The 14,847-nt window shown below is 38.0% G+C and overlaps 1 protein-coding gene across 2 annotated transcripts in view; it reads right to left on the bottom strand.

Annotated features, from left to right (window-relative positions):
• LOC126345047 (A-kinase anchor protein 10, mitochondrial) overlaps positions 1–14,847 on the bottom strand; it is a 101,457-nt gene that overhangs the window by 73,926 nt on the left and 12,684 nt on the right. For both annotated transcript variants that reach the window (XM_050002071.1, XM_050002072.1), the window contains exon 4: positions 1,090–1,213. In XM_050002071.1, coding sequence (XP_049858028.1) covers positions 1,090–1,213 — 124 coding nt within the window. The remainder of the gene's footprint in view (positions 1–1,089; positions 1,214–14,847) is intronic.

The following is a 14,847-nucleotide window of genomic DNA, read 5'->3' as shown; positions in this document are numbered from 1 at the left end:
TTTGATTTGGATTAGATTTCTTGAGCCTTGTGGCTGTGGAATCATTAAGTCTGTAGGTGGTGCAGCTACTTATAATGACATACTGCACAAACATCCAGTCAGATCTTGATAAGACTTCAAAGAGGTTCCAAGTCTGGCAACTTGCTTTAAATGCTCAGAGGTATAAAACTGTGCACTTCACAAAATACACAGAAGCTAGTATGGCATGACTACAGTTTTAATTCAATCAAATACCTGGGTCCAAACAATTTTTGGGGATATGAAATGGAATGATCACACAGTCTCAGTAACAGGTACAAGAGATGGAAAACTTCAGGTTACTGGTAGGATACTGTCAGTCGACAAAGTCGACAATTCGCAAAATATTTGCACATCCCATCCTAAAATATAGTTCATGTATACAGTACCCATATGAAACAGGGCTAACAGCATGCATAGCATATGCAAAGTAGGGCAGCACAAACAGCATCAAGTTAGTTTGAGTCACAGGAGTAAAAATCACTGTTATGCTGAAAAACCTGAACAGGCACTCTCTTGAAAACAGATGTTAATTATCCCAAAAGTTTCTGTTTACAGTGTATCAAGAACCAGTATTAAGTGAAGAATTTGGGAATATTCTACAGTCCCTACATATATCACAAAGATAAAATTAAAATAATTACAAGAATCCAAGAGGCATTTCAACAGCTGTTCTTCCTGTCCCGCATTAGCGGAAAGAATACAAAGAAACCCTAATGTGCGGTATGATGGGATGTATCTTCCAACATGCACTCCATCAGCAGTGGGGCCAAGATATCACTTACGGACTACCAATGGAAAGTGAGGGTAAAAAACTTTTACCAACACTAACTCTGCTGCAAAATCTTAGGGCCCTGTGCAAGTAATTCCAAAAGTTACAAAGAGATAAGTTAAACACAATACCCGAGGGACTGAGAGAAAGAAAATTTTGCTGAAATTTGTAATTAAGTAACATATGTATTTGTTTGCTTAATTACAGTCTCTCAAATGTCCAGTGATGCAACTGCAGACAAAGTAAATTAAGAATGAAAATGAAAATCATAAGTAAAATTCTTAATTGAATCCACTTACCTCAGTGAAATAAAACAGCGCATTATCATTGTACAGAATATCAGTGAGTAAAACATTTCCACTTGTCAGCACATCTATCTGATGCTTGCAATGATAATCGCTTCGCAAAAAATCATTGAAGAAGCTGAAAGCAAATTTATTTCAAAATAAAATTATTCAAATTTTCAGTGATATAAAACATTGGCAAGAACTGTGATACTGCAAACATTAAAAGATGGTGAGAGGTTGAGGTAGTGTTGACATTGTATCTATATTTTTGGGTGACTACTCTCTCTTTATACCTTTGGACAGATGGATAAAGAAAGAGGATGGTCTAAATGGAACTGGAATATGGAAGTTCACAAAATTAAGGAATCTCAAGGACTGCCCAAGTGGGAGACTGGGAAGACTGACAAGACTGGATACTGAGATGTGAGAGATGGCAGCAGCAATAACATATTTGGCTGTGGTGGTGGTGGTGGCAATAACATAAAAAACATTAAATGTAAAAAAGTAAGGCTCAAAAGTGAAAATGAAGATATACTAGAACCAAAAATTGCTCAAGCAATATTTACAAACAAGATACGGAGCAGACAATAAGTCTGTAGCCTACTACATCACTAGCTTTTTCTTGAAAATAAATGGGTAATCATAAGAAACAAGAAAAAAATTTCAAAAAAAAAATATGATTAGTGGCAAATATGAGTAATGTTTTACTACACACACACACACACACACACACACACACACACACACACACACACACACACACAGGATAGGGGGAAGGTCCTTTTCATTTGTTTCACTACTAATCTACAGCCACTTGTTTTAATTTTCAGTTATCAGTGTGTAGTCACAGAAATTTTACATTTATTTATACAGTTTGATAGCTCTTGCTCCTGATAAAAGTAGCAGAAAATCAATATTATGAATATAAATGGAGAAATCACCAAAATACAATTGTGATTGAACAATACATTAAAAATCTCCATTCATTCACTTCATTCATTGCACTCTGCAAACCCCATCATAAAGATAGCCTTCCAGGATGTGGACGAAGTTAAGGTGTACATGACATATTTGTCAGAAATAATTAGCATCAAAGATTTAGGTACAACTGTGAATGATTTCTAAAATTATACCAAGTCTTCTGAAAAATCTGAGCATAAAAAAGCAAAGTGTAAAAAATTCATCCACATGTGCTCCAAATTACAGTGTAATTTATATTACGCCCTATTACAATCATTTAATCCAACTCTCCTGTTATGAAACAGTAACAGAAACACATTGTCGCAAGCCCAAACTGACTGTAACTAACAACTAGAATTAACAATTACTATATATATATAAAATAGAAAGAAACTTCCACATGGGAAAAATATATTAAAAACAAAGAATCCAAGACTTACCAAGCGGGAAAGCGCCGGCAGACAGGCACATGAACAAAACACACAAACACACACACAGAATTACTAGCTTTTGCAACCGATGGTTGCTTCTTCAGGAAGGAGAGGGAAAGACGAAAGGATGTGAGTTTTAAGGGAGAGGGTAAGGAGTCTTTCCAATCCCGGGAGCGGAAAGACTTCCCTTCAAGGAAGTCAAGAAAGTCTTTCCGCTCCCGGGATTGAAATGACTCCTTACCCTCTCCCTTAAAACCCACATCCTTTCGTCTTTCCCTCTCCTTCCTGAAGAAGCAACCATCGGTTGCGAAAGCTAGTAATTCTGTGTGTGTGTTTGTGTGTTTTGTTCATGTGCCTGTCTGCCGGCGATATATATATATATATATATATATAAGGAAGGGGAAACTTTATTGACACATTCCTGGGGTCGGGAAACTTTATTGACACATTCCTGGGGTCAGATACATCACATGATCACACTGACAGAACCACAGGCACATAGACACAGGCAACAGAGCATGCACAATGTCGGCACTAGTACAGTGTATATCCACCTTTCGCAGCAATGCAGGCTGCTATTCTCCCATGGAGACGATCGTAGAGATGCTGGATGTAGTCCTGTGGAACGGCTTGCCATGCCATTTCCACCTGGCGCCTCAGTTGGACCAGCTTCGTGCTGGACGTGCAGACCGCGTGAGACGACGCTTCAGCCAGTCCCAAACATGCTCAATGGGGGACAGATCCAGAGATCTTGCTGGCCAGTGTAGTTGACTTACACCTTCTAGAGCACGTTGGGTGGCACGGGATACATGCGGACGTGCATTGTCCTGTTGGAACAGCAAGTCCCCTTGGCGGTCTAGGAATGGTAGAACGATGGGTTCGATGACGGTTTGGATGTACCGTGCACTATTCAGTGTCCCCTCGACGATCACCAGAGGTGTACGGCCAGTGTAGGAGATCGCTCCCCACACCATGATGCCGGGTGTTGGCCCTGTGTGCCTCGGTCGTATGCGATCCTGATTGTGGCGCTCACCTGCACGGCGCCAAACACGCATACGACCATCATTGGCACCAAGGCAGAAGCGACTCTCATCGCTGAAGACGACACGTCTCCATTCATCCCTCCATTCACGCCTGTCGCGACACCACTGGAGGCGGGCTGCACGATGTTGGGGCGTGAACGGAAGACGGCCTAACGGTGTGCGGGACCATAGCCCAGCTTCATGGAGACGGTTGCGAATGGTCCTCGCCAATACCCCAGGAGCAACAGTGTCCCTAATTTGCTGGGAAGTGCCGGTGCGGTCCCCTACGGCACTGCGTAGGATCCTACGGTCTTGGCGTGCATCCGTGCGTCGCTGCGGTCCGGTCCCAGGTCAACGGGCACGTGCACCTTCCGCCGACCACTGGCAACAACATCGATGTACTGTGGAGACCTCACGCCCCACGTGTCGAGCAATTCGGCGGTACGTCCACCCGGCCTCTAGCATGCCCACTATACGCCCTCACTCAAAGTCCATCGACCGCACATACGGTTCACGTCCACGCTGTCGCGGCGTGCTACCAGTGTTAAAGACTGCGATGGAGCTCCGTATGCCACGGCAAACTGGCTGACACTGACGGCGGCGGTGCACAAATGCTGCGCAGCTAGTGCCATTCGACGGCCAACACCGCGGTTCCTGGTGTGTCCGCTGTGCCGTGCGTGTGATCATTGCTTGTACAGCCCTCTCGCAGTGTCCGGAGCAAGTATGGTGGGTCTGACACACCGGTGTCAATGTGTTCTTTTTTCCATTTCCAGGAGTGTATATATATATATATATATATATATATATATATATGTGTGTGTGTGTGTGTGTGTGTGTGTGTGTGTGTGTGTGTAAGTTTCTTTCTATTTTATTAACAATTACTTTATTTACATTTGCAAAGTATTGCCTATCAATACAGAGCTGGTCTAAACAACAAACATAAAGTGTGTAAAAAATATTGAATGTAGCTCCTTGAGGATAAAATAAAGCATTACCAGAAAGAAGTGTCTATATGCTGCAAAACATGACTATGAAGAATGAGGAAATGGGTCCTAAATAACATCTCTAACGATTAAGGAAACCAGTCTACACCAATCCCATTATTGAAATTAGATGAGCATGTTGTGCAGCTCATAGTAGCCAAGTCTGCTACTCTCTGGACTAAATATGTTTCACGAAGATTAACTAAGGTCACTGCTGACATGTGATCAGAAAGTCAACTAGTCATATTGGCACCAACTAGGAGCACTCAGATCTGGGCTGAGTAGTCATATTGGCACCAACTAGGAGCACTCAGATCTGGGCTGAGACTACTGTCAACAAAGCTTTGCTGAGATTTAGCTTAGCTCATGTGTCCTCTCAAACTTGTCAAGGCCTGGTTAAGTGCAGTGTACTGTGGGTAAGAATGTCAGATCCCCTACAACCACAAAGAAAATTCTGGAAAGTCTGAGTGAAAGCATATTAAAAAAAGGGAAATTAGGATTTAATGTTCTGTCACAGAAGAGGTAACGCACAAGCTAGAATGAGAAAGGTGGGGAAGGAAACAGGCCATGTTGTTTTCAAACGAACCAAATCCAAATTTACCTCAGGCGATTTGATGAAACCACAGAAAACACCTATATCTGGGCGGCCAGATGGCAATCTAACTCACTGTCCTCCTGAATGTGAGACAAGTGTCTTACCACTACTGCATCTCACTTGCTTGCAGAAATTTAGGTAATGGCTTCAGGATGTAGAGCACAACCAGCTACATTGACATTTGGCTATGTATGAGACACCACATACCTTAACATTCCAACTGCTTCAACTGCCTTTTATTTTGAGTCAATGAGCTGCAAAATTTTAGGATTCAACAATAGTTTAGAGCAGTTGGAAGAGAAATTAAATAAAATCAAATAGAATATAGTAAGATTATCAGAAGTAAGGCAAAAAATTAAGATTAAACTGAATTAGAACACATGTTTTAATATGGAGGGACAGAAATAAATCAAATGTAACTTTACAGTCATCAAGATAACAAAAAGCAATATCACCATTACTGAAAGAATGTCGGGCATAACAGCAAGACTTGATTTCAAAGTCAACAAAATAAATTCTACTTAAATTATCCAAAACTACACACCACTGTGATTGTATTCTGACAATGAGGTATAAGGCCTCAACAATGAGTTACAAAAATAGTTAAATGTGGTCTCACAGGTTCTCACACCATGACTGATTAACAGAGTGTTTCCGCCAAGTAGTTTCCTTTTTACGCACAGTATTTCAACTATTGACCCAGCTCTCTTCTTCAGTCATGTAAGTTTTGCTATTATGTGTACTCACTGCATGGGTCCCAACCTGATGAAACTACTATAGGTCCCATGTAACTATTTGTAGCCGAGTCTGATTCCCGATGCCCACAACACCCTTTGATGCTCTTTTAGTTTTTCATAGCTCACTCTGAAGTTCCATGGAATGCATATTCTCTCAGTGTTTTCCGACTCTGATGGACGTTATGGCCAATAAGATTTTAATTGTGTTCCGGACCGCAAACACAACTGAAATTGCCATCCCTGTTTATAAGGCTTTTGACATCTTTATTTCGACAAACTCCTTAATTATATTGTCCCAAAAACTTGGTGTTTGCATCTCTACACTTGTCTCATTTCACTTCATTTCACAATTATATTCAAGGCGATGCTCAGCGACAGCTGACCTGCTTGGCTATTTTAGTCAGGTATGTCACACACATTATTTGCATCTCTCCTCAACTGGCCTGATAGTCGGCCCAATGTAATACAGACCGCATTCACATGGAATGCGACACACGTTTGGCTTTCAAAGGCTTAGATTGTCTTTAAGACAAGAATCCTTTTTATCTTAGTTGATGGAGTGAAATACACTGGGATGCCATATTTTGGTAGGAGTCTAACAATCTCTCTGGATATTGGGCCAACGCAATGTAGGTAAGCAATTTTTGGCTTCTCTCCTTCAGTCTCAACCTCTTGATTTTGACTTTATTGACCATTCAATTTGATGATTTGAATACCTGTTCCTTCAGAACACTATTCATAAGTGTTGTAATTGTTTGGTGATGCTCTCCTTGTTTGGAAGTGTTCAAGCTCAATCGACCAAAATCCTTTGCACAATTTTTTTTTGTAATGGATGTTGTTGTCTCAGAGCGTGGAGACAGAGGTCAGTGTACTGTGATCTAGGAGCCCATCCATTCTTCTCTTAACCAACAAACCGAGGACAAGTAGTTGGCCCTCTTTCTAAAGTTCTATCATGAATTTTATATTAAAATTGATACAGTTTAAATGTTCCAGGAATTCTTGAAGATTTTCTGGTCCACATCACCAAATATTGATAGAAAAACATTAGTTCCAAGTTGGCAAATTTTAGTGCATTTGCATCAAAGTGTTTCACCTACAGGGTCACAGAAGTGTTATTCAAGTTGAAGAAACATGAAGGAATACTGGATGGAACAACATTCCATTCATCACATTTATTCTAGCAGCAATTAAACGAGGGAGTGGAAAATGTGCCAGCAACCACTGAAAATGTAAAAGAAACAAACAATTCCTGACATTGTTTTGGTGCCCTGTCTTCCAAATACTTAAAATTTAGAATGAATATGAACTAACAAACCTTTTCTCATTGACAAATGCTAGAAGTAGAACTCTTGAAGAAACAAAATTACAAATGTGTCTTCTCATTCAATAATTTGGAGTACTTATTTATATAAACCATGTTCTTTATTTTATATATACAAAAAGAAACAGCTAAAAATGGAATCTGTATAAATATTTCATATTGTCATAAATTGCAAAAATAACATAAATTTCTGATATACAACATGGACATTCATTCTAAATCCACATTTAGACTTTCATACTTACTACACATCGATATAATGGTCCACTCAATGACCATAGCAATGATGGGGCAAACAGTTGCCATTCTGCACTTATAATTTTCAAATACACAATTTATATCAATCCACGTATTATTATACATCCACAAAATAAATAAATCTTTAAAAGGTTATGTGGTTTTAAAGAGAGTAGAGAGGAAATTTGCTATCTTCAACAGACAATTATGAACCATAAACAGAGGTAAACTCCACTGCAGGCTGTTTGAAGGTTGCACTTCTGAAGGCAATGTTACAGGCAGAACTCTGCTGTGAAAGATAATTAGTTTACAAACATGTGGTGCACACATCTACTGCTTGTTCAAGAGTTCATAACAACTGACATGCTTATTTTTGACCATTGGTTCCTTATCTCAAAGCACTCACTTCAGAATCCTCTATTATCTACACACATTTGATCCTAATGGCTTGGAACATCCTGTATATATTAGCTGTGAACATGGAAGATGTCAGATCTCTTGGGTAAAAGCATTCCCTTTTGGGAAGAATGCACACAATATTAAACCAACTCCACTTAAGTCCTTGGATAGTGCTTGCATATGGGATGTTACCAAGCAGAAACAATAAGTGTTGGGAAAAGATATTGTGTAATAAAATGCATAAAATGAAGTCAAGGAATTTCAGTGATAACAATAGGCATCAATCCTTCAACATTTTATCTCTCACATCATCAAATTAAAAAGATGCATCAACCAGTCCATAAGGACACAACCTCAGCCACAAAGTTAAAAAAACACGAGTTTTTGTTTTTTCATTATAACACTGCTTTGGGCTAACCTGATTTGGTATTGGGTCATTCCTTGTCAGGCGGCCTAGATTTAAAGAAGATCCCTTCTCAATCCTCTCCAATTTTTATGAAGTTTTTGCATGATGTACATACGCATGCTTTACATAAAGCCACACCACATTCCAGCTCGATAGCCATGCTTTTGTAAAGGCTAGTTTTTCCATACCATTATAGATATGATGTAACAAACACGTTTGCTTTACTGTTGCTTGTGATTTAAGAGGACTCCCGTGCTGAAACTTGGTGATTCTGCTCAATGTTTGGAGGAGGAACAACCTAGTTGCTGAAGAAGTGTTCATTGTACAGCAGATTTATCACAATTTGCTGTCAAAGTGGCACATAAAATATATCATAACAAATTTGGATCATGCTTTGGCAACTTGTATCTTGTGATAGATCCAGCTGTTACCCACAGCTACACTTGCATATCAGTATTTTTGTTATGACGAGTGATAGTAAGAAAGAAAGAAAGAAAGAAAGAAAGAAAGAAAGAAAACAAGCTATTGTACATGCAATAGTTTCAGCTACTCCCACATGCCTGCTTGTTTGGATAAGTGTAGCATGTTGGTGCATCTATGCATCGTGCTATTGAAGTAGCTGTACATTATAAAGTATGTACATTACGCAACAAATTGAATAATTTTTTTTAACATGGTCTATGTTCAATGATGTAAAAAATGTATTCCATCCCTACTTCACTCTTTTAAGTGTTGACTTTTCCTTTTTTACTTTCTAAATTAGCTTAAATTCCTCCTCAGGGTTCACGCTATCTCCATACTAAATTTGATCGAAATTGATTTGGCAGTTTAATCAGGAACATGTAACAGAGTTACTTTCACATATATTATATTAAGTACAGAAATATGGATTTCAAACATTGAGGATTGTATAAGCATTGTATTCCTTACGCTGAATCACATTATGTAGAACATATCAATCAATAAAAGCATTTTCAAAAACATGATAAATTTCAAAAGTCAAATAATTAATAGATTTTTAAAGAGTAAATATATGTCCCTAATTCATGTAATATTCTACAAATCAATAACTATATTTTACTACCCACTTTCCAAAGTAGCATATTTTCTTCCTTGGCTTCCAAGCAATCTCCATACAAAATTTCGACAAAATTGGTTCATCAGTTTCATCATAAAAAGGTAACAGAAAAACACAATTTTGCATTTATAAAACTTCAAATTATGATACTACCTTGCTCAATGATCCACTTTTGATTAAATAAAACCTACATATTGCCCCAAGCTATGCGCTCATTACCTGTGAAAATTCCAAGAAAATCTGTCTAGAAGTTTTGGAGATTAGAACTTTTGGACAGACATGATGCTTTTAGACAAAATTTTGAATTTCCATTTCTTAAAGCATAATTTTGATTAAATAAAGCCTATATGTTGCCCCCAGCTATGCTCATGTTACCTGTGAGAGCCCCATGATAATTTATTTAGTAATTCTGTAAATTAACAAGTTCACACAGAGATGAAAGGTTCAGATGAAACTTCAAATGACAGTATCTTTTCTCCGTGATCCAATCTTGATTATATAAAGCTACACTCAAGTTACCTGTGGAAACCCCACAAAAATATGTCAAGTAGTTTTTGAGATTAGCGTGTTCAAACATGCAGACAGACACTACTGTCTTACAGTTTCATTATTAGTACAGATGAATTTCTCAAGTTGAGTTTTTCTTCATTAGCTTGCAGTCAGCCAGCATGTCCGAAGTCTATGCAAGTAGAGTCTTGATTATCCAAATAATTTCCAATTACACAAGGTTAAAGTCGATTTGGAATAACAACAATATGGAAAGGATGGATTACTACTCACCACATAGAAGTGCTGTTGATTGAGGACAGGCATAATGTAAAGGACTGCTAAAATATGTAGCTTTCAGACGAAGTCCTTTTCATGCAACCCAATGCCTCCTCTACGTGGTGAGTAGCAATCCATCCTTCCATACTGTTGTTAATCCTTTCATGGGCAATGGGAAGATACCTTCCCACATACTATAATATCCTCCAGGGTACAAAGGACTTAACATTCCCACATCTAGCTGTTGCTGCCATCTGTGGACTAGAATTAGAAACATGTGAAAATTCCCGTTGCTGCCAGCAGTCGCTCTGGCTACAACAGATGGAGTATTATATGTTTGTTGTGCTCCATCTGGTGGCAAGTAGACGTCATTTTGATGTAATTTCATAATTTTCGCTTGGATATCTGCAGACAATGGCATTTGTAAGTAACTCCACAATACTTATTCGATATTTTAACACATGAAAGAAATTTGCTAGTAAATTCTCACACATCAAAAATATGTTGTAAACATGTGGTAAAATTTGCTCCCATGGCCCAAGTTGGTCTGGCACTATTTCAAACTTTTTGTGTAGATGATAGGCCCGTTTACTGAAGTGTTAATAGGCATATTCACTTAGCTTAGCTATTTCTCACTGCAGAATAATTTTACCAGAGAGGAAGATGTGCTGGAATACCTCTTTTCACTTCCTGAGACTGAGTCAGTTTCCGACAATGTTTCAACTGATGAGGAAAGTAAAAACTGAGCATCCACCCACAATCTCCTGCTACTTTTCTATGAGTGCCTTCAGTAGGAGACAATGTTTCATTCCCACAGAGTCGAAGAAAATTCCAAGCTTCGAGTGATAGTTATGAGAGTGCTAAAACTGATTGGGATGAAACACTACCTCAGTGTTTAGACATAGCTTCTGTTAGAGAAAGCTCAGCATTGCTAAAGAAAGCATTCTCTAAAATGAACTGTCCATATGAGTATTTTCTTGAGATCTTCAATAAAATATCATTCAGAATATTGTCTAACAAACAAACTTGTATGGATCCCAAGAGCGACACAATTTTCAACTCAGCTCAAACACCTGTAAGAAGAAAGAACTGGGTGGACACGACAGACTCTGAAATAAAAGCATTTATTGGGCTGCTTATTATGAGCATCCACAAATTGCCACATTTATCAAATTACTGGAGTTCAGATACCCTTCTGCATGCTGCATCAGTGTCAAAAGTGATGATTATAAAACAGTTCAAAAGAATTTTATAAAACCATCATATAAACTATAATTCGAAGGCAGTGAGGAAGGGTGCTCATGGATATCAAACTATATAAAGCGAGATCCCTGACTGATGCCCTAAATGTTAATTTCTTAGAGCCATATAATCATTCAGGCAGATTATCTGTTGATGAAGCAATGATACCCTCCAAGGAAAGATCGAGCATAAAAAAATATATGCCCATGAAGTCTATAAAAAGGGGGTACAAGGCCTGGTGCCTCTTTGATGCTAAGACAAGCTATCTGCTGAACTTCCAGATCTATCGTGGAAAAGGGGAAGATAATATTTTCAATATTCCTCTTGGTGAAAGGATTGTACTTGAATTGTGTTCATCTTTGAAAAACAGTAAATGTAGTGTTGCATTTGACAACTATTTGAGAATGATATGAAGCCAGACAGCGATTGCTAAAATGGTGGCGCAGAATTTTTTATTTTCTGGTTGATGCTGCCATTGTGAATGCGTTTATAATGCATGCACCAGTCCCAGGAAATGTAGAGCAGCTAACATTCTGTTTACAGTTGGCAAGAGAATTATTATCAAGATTCTCATAAAGGAAACAACGTGGATGTCCAGCTGTATTCATTTCAAAAAAAGCAGACAGCATTGGTGTTCCTGATGAACTCAGACCTTTCAAATGAGAGTGAATGTCTGCCAAAGAAAAGTGTGAAGTTTAGATGTTGTCGTATGTGCAGTACAAGAAAAGAATTAAAAAGAATGAGAAAAATATGCTCAAATTGTAATGTTGGCTTTCTGTGTAGATCCATGTTTCAGACTGTTCCATAACATCCAGCAATTGAATTTTTGTTAATATTTTGTGAGTAAAAGATAATCTAGCAATGATGTAAATTTTTTTTATTTTGTTTTGCAGTGTGAATTATTTACAATAAAAAATCCTAAAAATTTGATAGTATCATCTCATGGTCTGAGAGAAGCAATCTTCTCACATAAATTTTCCAATATAACGGGTGCCTAAAATCTTTTGTTTTTGCACAGTATGACATAGTGGTTCATAGCAAGTCACTGAACTACAAACTGTCACCTGTAATAAGCTCAGAAAAATGTGCCCATGAGAGGGTTAATCCATCCTGGACTCTCATTGTTTGAAACTAGGAATTTGTGACCCAATATGTGTGTCACATTTTACATCCCAATCACTGTTATTTCACGATATTGTGTAGAAAGAAAATTAGTACTGACAGTAGCACGTCTTTAGTTTTAACAAGTGTTAATGTATGGTGTTTTAAAGATCTAAGGGTAGACCTTTCATCATTTTTTGAAGAAAAAGTAAGACCTGATGTTTTATGTACTTGTGACCACTGGCTGATTGAAACAGGTGACAACTACAGTTGAACTGAATATTTGGATATTGTACTGAATAACTACAACCCATGGTGGTGAGTGTGGTATGCCAATAGAAATCTTATGCTAAAGGAAACTGATTTAAAAACTTTTGTACAGACATGGATCTTGCACTGGTTGCACTACTGATAACTACTGATAAGAAACTTTGATCCCATTGTTATCTCTGAGCATATTCACCAAACAATAACTTTGAAAACTTTACTGTATAGATGGAGAACTGTTTATCTTTCCATATACACCTAAAGTCTCACATTGTATTGTGTAATGATTACAGTGCATATACTGGTGGTGGAAGTACTAGAGAAATGGTATTTATAAGCTTAACAAACAGCTGCGGGCTGTTTGTAGCAAACCACCTCCCAACAAGGAGTGACACCTGTACAGACACTTATCACCAACCTCAATACTTGAGCATGTAATATCATCATAGTTGAACCACTGAGAGCAGATCACAGTGTGTAGTAATTGAACTCAGTGTGAAGAGCAAGAAAGGCATATGACACTCCAGTTACACATCCAGTAAAAGATTTATCAGAGAAGAGGGACTAAATGAACTGAAAGCAGCACGGTCTGGTGTAAACTGGCAGAAGAAAATTGCAGAAATAGGGGTCAGTGACTCACTTCAATGTATGTTCCAAACCCTAAGAACAAATTTTGATTACATGTTCCAATAACTCCATGAACAATCCCGTGTGTACATCACAAGGTAGGGAAGAACTATTGAGGAGAAGATATGGTCTGCACCTGAACTACATGAATTTGTTGTTTATTATTCAGAGACCATATGAAGAGTTGTAGAACTTCCAGTTGCAGATCTACTATATGCTACATGAACTGCAATTACTTACGAGTCACGAGAATTTACAGAGAATGAGAGGATGGTGCAAAAAAGAAATGCAATGACAGATTCATTATGGAGGCTCATAATACATATAAAACAACTTGGTATCTGATAAATGAGCACAGGAAGAAACCTACCTCCACCAGAAAGAAATTCCTGCAGTTCTTTATTATAATTGTGAAAAATACCAAGCCTCATACCCAAATTTAGATCCTACAGATCATAAAAAATAGGCTATTACACATTGGAAAGAAGTACATCACAACAACATCATAAAAACAGTGATTTCAAACAAACGTTGAGAGAGTGCAGGTATCTACGGCATGTTCTGCACAGTCCTAAAGAAAATTATGCAGGAGCTTGCTTAACCTCTACTCACAGTAATCAACAAATATTTTATCCTGTGCTGTCTTCCCAGAATTCCTGAAAATGGAACAGACAGAACTAGTCTATAAAAAAGGTTACCTATGTGAAGTGTTCAGTTTCAGAACAAATTCAATAATTTCCCTTTTGGCTTAAGTTACAGTGTCTGCACAGAAATACCAGATTAAAGTTGCTCTGAAAAAACTATTCCAGGATACACACTGTGATTTTCATGAAGGAAAATTTACAATTACAGCAATAGTGGACTTAATTAACACAGAAGGCAGGACTTTGAAGACACTGACACTGTGACCCCAGCAAAGAATTTTACTGCATCTCATTTGACATACTGCTTAGTAAGCTGAAGTGTTATGTAATTGAAAATGTTGTTATAACAACTCTTCAATCTTATCTTGAAAACCAAAGACAGGTATGTCAATCCATGGAGCAATCTCTCAAAAAACTTAGAACATGATGTATACCATGAATCTGATATAGGACCTCATCTGTTCCTTATCTATGTCAATGACAAAGATTGTAATAACAACATGGTATGGTTTGCTGAAGACCCCATACTTTTTGCCAAAGGAAAAGCTGCTGCATAACAAATTCTAGCAATAAACGTATTCTTTGAAAACATCACAGAGTGATTCATGAAAAATAAAATGGAAAGAGATTTAGAACAAACATCATCAGCTGATGTGGAGCCCCAGTAACATTGGAGGCCAGGATTATGTGTCAGCTAAAATTTGCAGTGCCACCCATCTGGTTTGATTTGTGACAATCAAGTGTTGTGTGACGCCATGGTGGCATGGTGTATTTCAAATAAATTGTGTTTGCAGAGGGCATGTTGGAGTATACAATGGTTCTCTCTAGGGTGGGATGTTTAAGTTTCTAATTCAATTGAGGGTGATGTAGTTTGTACACTGAAAGTATTTGTGGCGATTTGTTAGAAAATTATTTTGATGTTGGCAGTTATAGGCAATAGAATTGTTTTCATGTT

Source organism: Schistocerca gregaria, chromosome 1, assembly GCF_023897955.1.
Source record: "Schistocerca gregaria isolate iqSchGreg1 chromosome 1, iqSchGreg1.2, whole genome shotgun sequence".
NCBI lineage: Eukaryota > Metazoa > Arthropoda > Insecta > Orthoptera > Acrididae > Schistocerca > Schistocerca gregaria.
Note: the sequence above shows the minus strand (reverse complement) of the source record. Positions and strands in the feature narration are given on the sequence as shown.